The 15,130-nt window shown below is 44.5% G+C and overlaps 2 protein-coding genes across 2 annotated transcripts in view; one reads left to right on the top strand and one right to left on the bottom strand.

Moving 5' to 3' along the window:
- Positions 1–3,713, top strand: part of yipf3 (Yip1 domain family, member 3) — a 29,142-nt gene extending 25,429 nt beyond the window's left edge. The window contains exon 9 of the mRNA XM_072436491.1: positions 3,257–3,713. Coding sequence (XP_072292592.1) covers positions 3,257–3,363 — 107 coding nt within the window. The 3' untranslated portion in view covers positions 3,364–3,713. The remainder of the gene's footprint in view (positions 1–3,256) is intronic.
- The window catches only part of LOC140350835 (cystatin-F-like), a gene marked incomplete at its 3' end in the record, with an annotated part of 240,847 nt that continues 229,121 nt past the window's right edge, over positions 3,405–15,130 (bottom strand). Inside the window, exon 5 of the mRNA XM_072436352.1 lies at positions 3,405–3,451. Coding sequence (XP_072292453.1) covers positions 3,405–3,451 — 47 coding nt within the window. The remainder of the gene's footprint in view (positions 3,452–15,130) is intronic.

Below are 15,130 nucleotides of genomic sequence, written 5' to 3'. Positions count from 1 at the left end.
ATCACCCTTTGTAACCCTCTGTCACCCTCTGTCACCCTTTGTAAACCTCTGTCACCCTCTATCACCCTCTATCACCCTCTGTAACCCTCTGTCACCCTTTGTAACCCTCTGTCACCCTCTATCACCCTTTGTAAACCTCTATCACCCTCTATAACCCTCTGTCACCCTCTATCACCCTTTGTAACCCTCTATCACCCTTTGTAACCCTCTGTCACCCTCTGTCACCCTCTATCACCCTCTGTCACCCTCTATCACCCTCTGTCACCCTCTATCACCATTTGTAACCCTCTATAACCCTCTGTCACCCTCTGTCACCCTCTATCACCCTCTGTCACCCTCTGTCACCCTCTGTCACCCTCTGTAACCCTCTCACCCTCTGTAACCCTCTGTCACCCTCTATCACCCTCTGTCACCCTCTGTCACCCTCTGTAACCCTCTGTAACCCTCTGTCACCCTTTGTAACCCTCTATCACCCTTTGTAACCCTCTATCACCCTCTATCACCCTCTATAACCCTCTGTCACCCTCTGTCACCCTTTGTAACCCTCTATCACCCTTTGTAACCCTCTGTCACCCTCTGTCACCCTTTGTAAACCTCTATCACCCTCTGTCACCCTTTGTAACCCTCTATCACCCTTTGTAAACCTGTATCACCCTTTTGTAAACCTATCACCCTCTATAACCCTGTCACCCTCTGTCACCCTCTGCCACCCTCTGCCACCCTCTGCCACCCTTTGTAACCCTCTGTCACCCTCTATCACCCTTTGTAAACCTGTATCACCCTTTTGTAAACCTCTATAACCCTGTCACCCTCTGTCACCCTCTATCACCCTTTGTAACCCTCTATCACCCTCTGTCACCCTCTGTCACCCTCTATCACCCTCTGTCACCCTCTGTCACCCTCTATCACCCTCTGTCACCCTCTGTCACCCTCTGTCACCCTCTGTCACCCTCTGTCACCCTTTGTAACCCTCTATCACCCTTTGTAACCCTCTATCAGCCTCTGTAACCCTCTATCACCCTCTGTAACCCTCTGTCACCCTCTGTCACCCTTTGTAAACCTCTATCACCCTCTATCACCCTCTGTCACCCTTTGTAACCCTCTGTCACCCTCTGTCACCCTCTGTCAACCTCTATCACCCTCTGTAACCCTCTATCACCCTCTGTAACCCTCTATCACCCTCTGTAACCCTCTATCACCCTCTGTAACCCTCCATCACCCTCTGTAACCCTCCATCACCCTCTGTAACCCTCCATCACCCTCTGTAACCCTCTATAACCCTCTGTCACCCTCTGTCACCCTCTGTCACCCTCTATCACCCTCTGTCACCCTCTGTCACCCTCTGTCACCCTTTGTAACCCTCTATCACCCTCTGTAACCCTCTATCACCCTCTGTAACCCTCTATCACCCTCTGTAACCCTCTATCACCCTCTGTAACCCTCTATCACCCTCTGTCAACCTCTATCACCCTCTGTAACCCTCTGTAACCCTCTATCACCCTCTGTAACCCTCTATCACCCTCTATCACCCTCTGTCACCCTTTGTCACCCTCTATCACCCTTTGTAAACCTCTATCACCCTCTATCACCCTTTGTAACCCTCTGTCACCCTCTGTCAACCTCTATCACCCTCTGTAACCCTCTATCACCCTCTATCACCCTTTGTAACCCTCTGTCACCCTCTATCACCCTTTGTAAACCTGTATCACCCTTTTGTAAACCTCTATAACCCTGTCACCCTCTGTCACCCTCTGTCACCCTCTATCACCCTCTATCACCCTTTGTAACCCTCTGTCACCCTCTATCACCCTTTGTAAACCTGTATCACCCTTTTGTAAACCTCTATCACCCTCTATAACCCTGTCACCCTCTGTCACCCTCTGTCACCCTCTATCACCCTCTATCACCCTCTATCACCCTCTGTAACCCTCTGTAACCCTCTGTCACCCTTTGTCACCCTCTATCACCCTTTGTAAACCTATCACCCTTTGTCACCCTCTGTCACCCTCTGTCACCCTCTGTCACCCTCTGTCACCCTCTGTCAACCTCTGTCAACCTCTATCACCCTCTATCACCCTCTATCACCCTTTGTAACCCTCTATCACCCTTTGTAACCCTCTATCACCCTTTGTAACCCTCTGTCACCCTCTGTCAACCTCTATCACCCTCTGTCACCCTCTGTCACCCTCTGTAACCCTCTATCACCCTCTGTCACCCTCTGTCACCCTCTGTCACCCTCTATCACCCTCTGTAACCCTCTATCACCCTCTGTCACCCTCTGTCACCCTCTGTCAACCTCTATCACCCTCTATCACCCTTTGTAACCCTCTATCACCCTTTGTAACCCTCTATCACCCTTTGTAACCCTCTATCACCCTTTGTAACCCTCTGTAACCCTCTATCACCCTATCACCCTCTATCACCCTCTGTAACCCTCTGTCACCCTTTGTCACCCTCTATCACCCTTTGTAAACCTCTATCACCCTTTGTAACCCTCTGTCACCCTCTATCACCCTATCACCCTCTATCACCCTCTATCACCCTCTGTAACCCTCTATCACCCTCTATCACCCTCTGTAACCCTCTATCACCCTCTATCACCCTCTATCACCCTTTGTAACCCTCTATCACCCTTTGTAACCCTCTATCACCCTTTGTAACCCTCTGTCACCCTCTGTCAACCTCTATCACCCTCTGTAACCCTCTATCACCCTCTATCACCCTCTATCACCCTCTGTCACCCTCTATCACCCTCTATCACCCTCTGTCACCCTTTGTAACCCTCTATCACCCTTTGTAACCCTCTATAACCCTCTGTCACCCTCTGTCACCCTCTGTAACCCTCTATCACCCTCTGTCACCCTCTGTCACCCTCTATCACCCTCTGTAACCCTCTATCACCCTCTGTCACCCTCTGTCACCCTCTGTCACCCTCTGTCAACCTCTATCACCCTCTATCACCCTTTGTAACCCTCTATCACCCTTTGTAACCCTCTGTAACCCTCTATCACCCTCTGTAACCCTCTGTCACCCTTTGTCACCCTCTATCACCCTCTATCACCCTTTGTAAACCTCTATCACCCTCTGTCACCCTCTGTCACCCTCTGTCACCCTCTATCACCCTCTGTCACCCTCTATCACCCTCTGTCACCCTCTGTAACCCTCTATCACCCTCTGTCAACCTCTATCACCCTCTATCACCCTTTGTAACCCTCTATCACCCTTTGTAACCCTCTATAACCCTCTGTGTGTTCAGGTCTGATGGAAACTCTGGAGAACGGGAACAGCTTCGAACCGATGCAGCGAGTGGCTCGTGACGTGTCCCAGCTGACCCTGAACGCAACGCTGTCCCTGTCCCACTGACCCTGTCCCACTGTCCCTGTCCCACTGACCCTGAACGCAACGCTGTCCCTGTCCCACTGACCCTGTCCCACTGACCCTGAACGCAACGCTGTCCCTGTCCCACTGACCCTGTCCCACAACAGAAGCGTGTGATAATAACTCTTAATAATATCCAAGAAACGCTCCAGGTTAGTGTTTGTTTTGTGCTCGCATGACCCTTCACCCTGCTGACCCTTTCACCCTGCTGACCCTGGGCTGGGTCAGATGGATGTGATGAAACTTACATAACTTGTTTTTGTTTTTTGTACAAAATGTTACTTAATTTTCTTTTGCTGTTGGATTTCTGTAAAATAAATAGAATATAATGTTGAGGCTCGTGTTTAAATTCCCTCCTTTAAACAACACACACTTTAAACACACTTTAACACACTTTAGACACTCTTAATACACTTTAAACACACTAACACACTTTACATAACACACACACTTTAAACACTCTAACACACTTTAAACACACTTTAACACACTTTAGACACTCTTAACACACTTTAAACACACTAACACACTTTACATAACACACACACTTTAAACACACTTCAAACACTAACACACTTTAAACACACTAACACACTTTAAACACACTAACACACTTTAAACATACTTTAAACACACTAACACACTTTAAACATACTTTAAAGACTAACACACTTCAAACACCCTTTAAACATACTTTAAACACTAACACACTTTAAACATACTTTAAACACTAACACACTTTAAACACACTATCTTACTTTAAACAGACTAACACACTTTAAACATACTTTAACACACTTTAGACACTCTTAACACACTTTAAGCACTTTAAACACACTTTACATAACACACACACTTTAAACACACTTTAAACACTTTAAACACTAACACACTTTAAACACACTAACACACTTTAAACATACTTTAAAGACTAACACACTTCAAACACACTTTAAACATACTTTAAACACTAACACACTTTAAACATACTTTAAACACTAACACACTTTAAACACACTATCTCACTTTAAACAGACTAACACACTTCAAACACACTTTAAACATACTTTAAACACTAACACACTTTAAACCAGGGGAGTCAAACATCCGACCTGCCGAACATTTTGAATTAATATTTTAAAACTTATTATTTTAATTTTTTTTCGTTTATAGAACCGTAGTTACTTCCGTAACCGTTGTTAGCGCTAAAGGGGCTTCCACACCGCCGTGGCCGAAGCGTCCATTTTTCTGGCGCGATTGATGCGTTTTCTTACCCTCTCGGCGCGTATGTGCCGGCCGTTGCGGGCGATGTGGCTTAGGTCTCTGCCGCTGAAGCGTAGCAGCCGCCGCAGCAGCCAATCAGAGCTGACGCTCCAGTGACGTGCGTACGTTTTTCCCCTGCATTTCCGGTTTTCCCCGTGGAATTCCCCAAGAAGCGCCACTTTGTCCTCATCAACAATGACAGACGAACGATTGATTGTGGCCGTGTGGCAGAAAGGAGCTGTGCCATGTGTTCACGGTGGAACAGAGACAGAAATAAGCCCGGCGCCTCCGTGTGAGAGTTTTGAAAACCAAAAACCTGAAAACAACGCTCTCGATACCCGCCATTTTACACAATGAAAGGCCACGACACTGCGCATGTGCGCAAAGAGCTCGAGGGCGCCGTACGCGCGCCTGTGTACAGTGGCCGGGGTGTCCAGAGCGCGCGTCCAGAGCGCAAACCTTTCAAATGTACATGCGCTTAAATTCTGCGTCGGGCACGTTTAGGCGTCTGCACGTACCGTAAAACTACACGTCCCACAATGCCGCTGGTTGCCGCCCCTCCCCCGTGCGGCTCTTCACTGCCGTGTGTGCTGCAGAAGGAGAAGTGCTGAGGGAAGTAAGACGCGCGTTTGCGCACTTTACAGCTCTTTACAGCACTTACACACCTCAGAGCAGTAATAGTCTAAATATGACTGTGAATGTGACTAATGTGACTGTGAACACACTGTGACTGTGTCACACTAATGTGACTGTGACACACTAATGTGACTGTGAACACACTAATGTGACTGACACACTAATGTGACTGTGACACAATAATGTGACTGTGAACACACTAATGTGACTGTGACACACTAATGTGACTGTGAACACACTAATGTGACTGTGTCACACTAATGTGACTGTGAACACACTAATGTGACTGTGTCACACTAATGTGACTGTGAACACACTAATGTGACTGTGAACACACTAATGTGACTGTGACACACTAATGTGACTGTGACACACTAATGTGACTGTGAACACACTAATGTGACTGTGAACACACTAATGTGACTGTGACACACTAATGTGACTGTGAACACACTAATGTGACTGTGAACACACTAATGTGACTGTGAACACACTAATGTGACTGTGAACACACTAATGTGACTGTGACACACTAATGTGACTGTGAACACACTAATGTGACTGTGTCACACTAATGTGACTGTGAACACACTAATGTGACTGTGAACACACTAATGTGACTGTGACACACTAATGTGACTTTGAACACACTAATGTGACTGTGAACACACTAATGTGACTGTGAACACACTAATGTGACTGTGACACACTAATGTGACTTTGAACACACTAATGTGACTGAACACACTAATGTGACTGTGAACACACTAATGTGACTGTGAACACACTAATGTGACACTGTCACACTAATGTGACTTTGAACACACTAATGTGACACTGAACACACTAATGTGACTGTGACACACTAATGTGACTGACACACTAATGTGACTGACACACTAATGTGACTGTGACACACTAATGTGACTGTGAACACACTAATGTGACTGTGAACACACTAATGTGACTGTGACACACTAATGTGACTGTGACACACTAATGTGACTGTGACACACTAATGTGACTGTGAACACACTAATGTGACTGTGAACACACTAATGTGACTGTGACACACTAATGTGACTGTGACACACTAATGTGACTGTGACACACTAATGTGACTGTGAACACACTAATGTGACTGTGACACACTAATGTGACTGTGACACACTAATGTGACTGTGACACACTAATGTGACTGACACACTAATGTGACTGTGACACACTAATGTGACTGTGACACACTAATGTGACTGTGAACACACTAATGTGACTGTGACACACTAATGTGACTGTGAACACACTAATGTGACTGACACACTAATGTGACTGTGAACACACTAATGTGACTGACACACTAATGTGACTGTGACACACTAATGTGACTGTGACACAATAATGTGACTGTGAACACACTAATGTGACTGTGACACACTAATGTGACTGTGACACACTAATGTGACTGTGAACACACTAATGTGACTGTGACACACTAATGTGACTGTGACACACTAATGTGACTGTGAACACACTAATGTGACTGTGACACACTAATGTGACTGTGACACACTAATGTGACTGAACACACTAATGTGACTGTGAACACACTAATGTGACTGTGAACACACTAATGTGACTGTGACACACTAATGTGACTGTGAACACACTAATGTAACTGTGACACACTAATGTGACTGTGACACACTAATGTGACTGTGAACACACTAATGTGACTGTGACACACTAATGTGACTGTGACACACTAATGTGACTGTGAACACACTAATGTGACTGTGAACACACTAATGTGACTGTGAACACACTAATGTGACTGTGACACACTAATGTGACTGTGACACACTAATGTGACTGTGACACACTAATGTGACTGTGAACACACTAATGTGACTGTGAACACACTAATGTAACTGTGACACACTAATGTGACTGTGAACACACTAATGTGACTGTGACACACTAATGTGACTGTGACACACTAATGTGACTGTGAACACACTAATGTGACTGTGAACACACTAATGTGACTGTGAACACACAAATGTGACTGTGAACACACTAATGTGACTGTGAACACACTAATGTGACTGTGACACACTAATGTGACTGTGAACACACTAATGTAACTGTGACACACTAATGTGACTGTGACACACTAATGTGACTGTGAACACACTAATGTGACTGTGACACACTAATGTGACTGTGACACACTAATGTGACTGTGAACACACTAATGTGACTGTGAACACACTAATGTAACTGTGACACACTAATGTGACTGTGACACACTAATGTGACTGTGAACACACTAATGTGACTGTGACACACTAATGTGACTGTGACACACTAATGTGACTGTGAACACACTAATGTGACTGTGACACACTAATGTGACTGTGACACACTAATGTGACTGTGAACACACTAATGTGACTGTGAACACACTAATGTGACTGTGAACACACAAATGTGACTGTGAACACACTAATGTGACTGTGACACACTAATGTGACTGTGACACACTAATGTGACTGTGAACACACTAATGTAACTGTGACACACTAATGTGACTGTGACACACTAATGTGACTGTGAACACACTAATGTGACTGTGACACACTAATGTGACTGTGACACACTAATGTGACTGTGACACAATAATGTGACTGTGAACACACTAATGTGACTGTGACACACTAATGTGACTGTGACACACTAATGTGACTGTGAACACACTAATGTGACTGTGACACACTAATGTGACTGTGACACACTAATGTGACTGTGAACACACTAATGTGACTGTGACACACTAATGTGACTGTGACACACTAATGTGACTGTGAACACACTAATGTGACTGTGACACACTAATGTGACTGTGAACACACTAATGTAACTGACACACTAATGTGACTGTGACACACTAATGTGACTGTGAACACACTAATGTGACTGTGACACACTAATGTGACTGTGACACACTAATGTGACTGTGAACACACTAATGTGACTGTGAACACACTAATGTGACTGTGAACACACTAATGTGACTGTGAACACACTAATGTGACTGTGACACACTAATGTGACTGTGACACACTAATGTGACTGTGAACACACTAATGTGACTGTGAACACACTAATGTAACTGTGACACACTAATGTGACTGTGACACACTAATGTGACTGTGAACACACTAATGTGACTGTGACACACTAATGTGACTGTGACACACTAATGTGACTGTGAACACACTAATGTGACTGTGACACACTAATGTGACTGTGAACACACTAATGTGACTGTGAACACACTAATGTGACTGTGAACACACTAATGTGACTGTGAACACACAAATGTGACTGTGAACACACTAATGTGACTGTGAACACACTAATGTGACTGTGACACACTAATGTGACTGTGACACACTAATGTGACTGTGAACACACTAATGTAACTGTGACACACTAATGTGACTGTGACACACTAATGTGACTGTGAACACACTAATGTGACTGTGACACACTAATGTGACTGTGACACACTAATGTGACTGTGAACACACTAATGTGACTGTGAACACACTAATGTAACTGTGACACACTAATGTGACTGTGACACACTAATGTGACTGTGACACACTAATGTGACTGTGACACACTAATGTGACTGTGACACACTAATGTGACTGTGAACACACTAATGTGACTGTGAACACACTAATGTGACTGTGACACACTAATGTGACTGTGAACACACAAATGTGACTGTGAACACACTAATGTGACTGTGACACACTAATGTGACTGTGACACACTAATGTGACTGTGAACACACTAATGTAACTGTGACACACTAATGTGACTGTGACACACTAATGTGACTGTGACACACTAATGTGACTGTGACACACTAATGTGACTGTGACACACTAATGTGACTGTGAACACACTAATGTGACTGTGACACACTAATGTGACTGTGACACACTAATGTGACTGTGACACACTAATGTGACTGTGAACACACTAATGTGACTGTGACACACTAATGTGACTGTGACACACTAATGTGACTGTGACACACTAATGTGACTGTGAACACACTAATGTGACTGTGACACACTAATGTGACTGTGAACACACTAATGTGACTGTGAACACACTAATGTGACTGTGACACACTAATGTGACTGTGAACACACTAATGTGACTGTGAACACACTAATGTGACTGTGACACACTAATGTGACTGTGACACACTAATGTGACTGTGACACACTAATGTGACTGTGAACACACTAATGTGACTGTGACACACTAATGTGACTGTGAACACACTAATGTGACTGTGAACACACTAATGTGACTGTGAACACACTAATGTGACTGTGACACACTAATGTGACTGTGAACACACTAATGTGACTGTGAACACACTAATGTGACTGTGAACACAAACACAATGACCTCATTTGAGGTCATTGTGTTTGTTACGTTATGTTCGGCCCGCGACCCAAAATGAGTTTGACACCCCTGCTTTAAACACACTTTAAACACACTTTAAACACTAACACACTTTAAACACACTAATACACTTTAAACACACTTTCACACTTTAAACACACTTTCACACTTTAAACACACTGTAACACACTTTAAACACTAACACACTGTAACACACTTTAAACACTGTAACACACTTTAAACACACTTTAACACTTTAAACACACTTTAAACGCACTTTAAAAACACTTTAATCACTAATACACTTTAAACACACTTTCACACTTTAAACACACTGTAACACACTTTAAACACACTTTCACACTTTAAACACTAACACACTGTAACACACTTTAAACACTGTAACACACTTTAAACACACTTTAACACTTTAAACACACTTTAAACGCACTTTAAAAACACTTTAATCACTAACACACTTTAAACACACTTTCAATACCAGTGCTTTTCTGTGACATCACAAAAACCTTTTTCTTTTAAAGATTAAAATAGTAGAAAAAGATTCAGTTGCGATACAATTGACACCACATGATTTCGACGTCACTTCCGGTGAGCGCATCGCCTTTTCAGAGCTGTTTGTTCTATACTTTCTATCGATGAATCCATGAATTATACACTATTTACGCATCATATTCACAAAAGTGAAAGTTTGATTGCACCGCAAACAATCCGGAGCCTCAAACCGCTCACTTTTCTGTATTTCGTGGATTAAAAGCCCTCCTCACTCTCTAGCTCCAGCCTGAACTAGCCTAGCGTCGCCTAGCCGCTAGCGTCATGGCTGGACCTACCTTTACCTGTTTAAGCTGTCATATGTCGAGTCAGAACCCTGGCTCCTTCTCTGACGACAGGTGCGTGAAGTGCAGTGTAGTGGTAGTTTTGGTTGCCAGGGTTACGGAGTTAGAAGCGGATCCACTGTTTAGAGGAGCTAAAGTCCAGCTACAGTCAGGCTCTACCTTCAGGTGGTGGCTGCCCACGAGTCCGAAGGTGTGAGTCTCTTCTCGTCTCCCTTTGCCCTACACACTGTCGTTTAAGACTTCTCTAATGTTAATGCACTTTTTATGATTAAACTCACGTATTTTCCATAACTGACTTGTTTCTTTGCACAGCCTGAGCTCCTTATCGTATTATTAATGAATTGATTAACTCCAGGGTTAAACTGTTTTCCAGTAGCCGCGGCGCGGTCAAATAGCCTAGCAGTTTCAGGAGCTGCGGCACAAAATAGCATAGCTCAGCCCCTCAGCATCTCCCGTGCAGCCGGGACTAGACCAGGAAAAGAATAGGGACCAATTTGTGACAGTCCGGAGGGGACAAGGCGCTAAACGCCGAACCTTAACGCACCGTGAGCTTCACGTCTATAAGCGTTAGGTGTTACCAGCTGCTGCTAGCGTTAGGTGCTACCAGGTGCTGCTAGCGTTAGGTATTACCAGCTGCTGCTAGCATTAGGTGTTACCAGCTGCTGCTAGCGTTAGGTGTTACCAGCTGCTGTTAGCGTTAGGTGTTACCAGCTGCTGCTAGCGTTAGGTGCTACCAGCTGCTGCTAGCGTTAGGTATTACCAGCTGCTGCTAGCGTTAGGTGTTACCAGCTGCTGTTAGCGTTAGGTGCTACCAGCTGATGCTAGCGTTAGGTGCTACAAGCTGCTGCTAGCGTTAGGTGTTACCAGCTGCTGCTAGCGTTAGGTGTTACCAGCTGCTGCTAGCGTTAGGTGCTACCAGCTGCTGCTAGCGTTAGGTGCTACCAGCTGCTGCTAGCGTTAGGTGCTACCAGCTGCTGTTAGCGTTAGGTGCTACCAGCTGATGCTAGCGTTAGGTGCTACAAGCTGCTGCTAGCGTTAGGTGTTACCAGCTGCTGCTAGCGTTAGGTGTTACCAGCTGCTGCTAGCGTTAGGTGTTACCAGCTGCTGCTAGCGTTAGGTGCTACCAGCTGCTGCTAGCGTTAGGTGCTACCAGCTGCTGCTAGCGTTAGGTGATGTTAGGTGGTTGATGTCAGACACTGTAACATTTTCTGCCCAATCGGATCAAAGCTGAACTGAACAGCCTCTTTCAGCATCAACAGCTGGTTCTCTAGATGTTTTCCTCAAAGCAACGTAGTCTTTATTGATAACTGGAGTGGGTTTTGGGTAAAGCCGGGGCTCATACGCAGGGATGGCCCCTCCCACTTCGGAGGGTTCATCCCTATTAGTCCGGAATTTGACCGATAGTCTCAGTCGTGTTAAGTGAGCACCCAGGGATGAGCCCCAGGTGCAGAGCAGCAGTTCAAGACGCTCCTCTGTCGCCGAACTCTCGCCCGTTCTGTTACATGTGAAGTGTTCAGATTCAAGACAGATAGAGACTGTGTGTGTCCCTCGTGTCCCTCGTGTCCCTCGTGTCCCTCGTACAAATAATGCCAAAAAGTCACATCTCAGAAAAAATATTTCAGGCGTCAGACCAAATAACTTAAGGAAAATAACAATCACAAATGACACAAATACACAAATGAATAAACACGTAAAATCTGGCTGATCAACATTAGAGCAACTTCCTCCAACTCGCTCTTAGTTAATGAATTAATTAGTGACTATAACATAGATCTTCAGCTCTAACTGAAACGTGGCTTCAACAAGACGACTACGCCAGACTAAATGAGTCCACCCCACCCACCCATGTTAACCCCACCCACCCATGTTACCTGCCACACCTCCAGGAGCACAGAGGTGGAGGCGTAGCAGTGATCTCAAGCTCATGAACACATGTCACTCATTTGAAAGCCTCATGTGTCAATCACATGTCCAAATATGAAAAACCTAAAGGAGTTTTGTTCATAGTTTTCTCTCGACCTCCTGGTCCTATTCAGAGTTTTTAACAGAGTTTTCTGACTTTATATCAAACTTAGTGCTAGCCTGGGATAAAATAGTTATAGTTGGAGACTTTAATATCCACGTGAGCGTGAGTGATGACTCTCTCAGTAATGCCTTCAGCGCCTTGTTAGACAGCATTGGTTTCACTCAGAATGTAAATAAATGTAAATAAAGCGACTCACACTCACAAGAACACTCTGGATCTTGTCCTAACGTATGGAACAGAGATTAATGACCTCATTGTCTTCCCTCAAAACTATATATTGTCAGATCATTTCATAATTACATTTCAGTTTATTCTTAAAGATCATCAGCCACAGAATAAAGTTGTAATGAAAAAGACTAAATCTGAAAAATCTATCTCAAAATTCAAAGAAATAATGGAGTCATGTGATCATGTCATGTGATCAAATGTCATGTGATCACATCATGTGATCACGTCATGTGATCACGTCATGTGATCATGTCATGTGATCACATCATGTGATCATGTGATCACATGATGTGATCATGTGATCACGTCATGTGATCATGTCATGTGATCAATTTGTCGACTTGACCATGAATTCTCTGAAGTCTGCTCTTGATGCTGCAGCTCCGTTAAAACAGAAGGTCATCAGGTCAAAGCGCCTCCTCCTGGTACAACCAAGAACTGCACTGACATAAACAAAGAGTTAGAAAACTAGAGGGATCATTTGGCTCCTCCCACACAGAAGAATCTCTAAAAGCAGGAAAAGTTGCTCCTGTCCTGTCAGCAGCTCCGTGTGAGGCCCAAACCAGAGACTATTCACATCTAATAGAAGTCAAAGTGACACTACATTTCTTTTCAGCGCTGTAACCATGGTAACAAACTGTCACAGCAGTAGCCATGGTAACACACTGTCACAGCAGTAGAGCCCTCACTCCCAGATACTCTCAGCTCTGATGATTTTCTCCTATATTTTAACAATAAATGAGATGAAATTACTCCCGCTATTCGCTCTGAACAAGCTCAAGCTGTAAATCTAACGTCTCAGATAAATCCAGCTGTAAATGTAGAAATGTTCAGCTGTTGATCAAGAGAGAGAACTTCAGCCCTTATGTCCTCTAAAAGCTCCACTTGTGTCCTAGACCCCATTCCAAGCTCTCAAAGACATTCTTCCCTAATTATAGACCCTATTCTTAATATAATAAATACTTCAGTAGAAAGTGTTTATGTTCCACAGTCCTTCAAACATGACGTCATTAAACCTCTTCTGAAAAAGACTCATCTAGATCCCGACCTATTGTTAAACTACAGACCTATTTATAATCTGCCCTTTGTCTCGAAAATCCTTGAAGTCACAATGATTCGTTATTAGCCGCTGATGATGGACTGGTCTCAGTCCTGGTTCTGACCTCAGCGTTTGGCATCGACCACAACATTCTACTGCAGAGGTTAGAATGTGATGTAAACTCCTCCCCTTGCTCTAAAGTAATTTACGGTGTGCCACAGGGATCAGTACTCAGTCCAATTCTGTTTACTCTTTATATGCTGCCGTTAGGTCACATGATCAGGTCACATGGCATTAACTTCCATTGCTCTGCAGACAACACTCAGCTGTATTTATCAATGAACCTGATCAGAGCGATCAAGTAGACAGACTTAGAGCTCGTGTGAAGGAGATAAAAACCTGGAGGACACTTAATGATCTGCTTCTTAACCCTGAACAAACTGAGGTCATTGTGCTGGAGGTCATTGTGCTGGGGGTCATTGTGCTGGGGGTCATTGTGCTGGGGGTCATTGTGCTGGAGGTCATTGTGCTGGGGGTCATTGTGCTGGGAGGTCATTGTGCTGGGGGTCATTGTGCTGGAGGTCATTGTGCTGGGGGTCATTGTGCTGGGGGTCATTGTGCTGGGAGGTCATTGTGCTGGGGGTCATTGTGCTGGAGGTCATTGTGCTGGAGGTCATTGTGCTGGGGGTCATTGTGCTGGGGGTCATTGTGCTGGGGGTCATTGTGCTGGAGGTCATTGTGCTGGAGGTCATTGTGCTGGAGGTCATTGTGCTGGAGGTCATTGTGCTGGAGGTCATTGTGCTGGTCCTAATCATGTACGAGACGCTCGATCTGAGCAGATAGTCTCACTGAAGCCTCCAGTTCTACTGTAAGAAACCTCAGAGTCTGATTGGACCAGGAGCTCTCATTTAAAGCTCATATAAATCAAGTCTGTGAAACAGTCTCCTTCATCTGTGTAAAAAAGGTCAAATCAGAAGAATCCGGCCTAAAAGTGAAGCTGAAACGTCTCCTGCATTTGTAACGTCTCGATTCTCCTGTAACTCCTGCTCACAGCAGGTCCTAAAAGATCCATAAAAAGCTTTAACTGGTTCAAAATGCAGCAGCAAGATTACAAGAGGAACTAAAAGAAGAGAGCACATTACGCCGGTGCTGGAGTCTCTTCACTGGCTCCTGTCCAGTTTAGAATCAAATTAAAATTCTACTCCTGACCTA

Source organism: Eucyclogobius newberryi, unplaced genomic scaffold, assembly GCF_026437365.1.
Source record: "Eucyclogobius newberryi isolate DKJ021-1_F unplaced genomic scaffold, fEucNew1.0.hap1 SCAF_8, whole genome shotgun sequence".
NCBI classification, from domain to species: domain Eukaryota; kingdom Metazoa; phylum Chordata; class Actinopteri; order Gobiiformes; family Gobiidae; genus Eucyclogobius; species Eucyclogobius newberryi.
The sequence above is the reverse complement of the archived record's forward strand: the minus strand, read 5'-3'. Positions and strand labels throughout refer to the sequence as shown.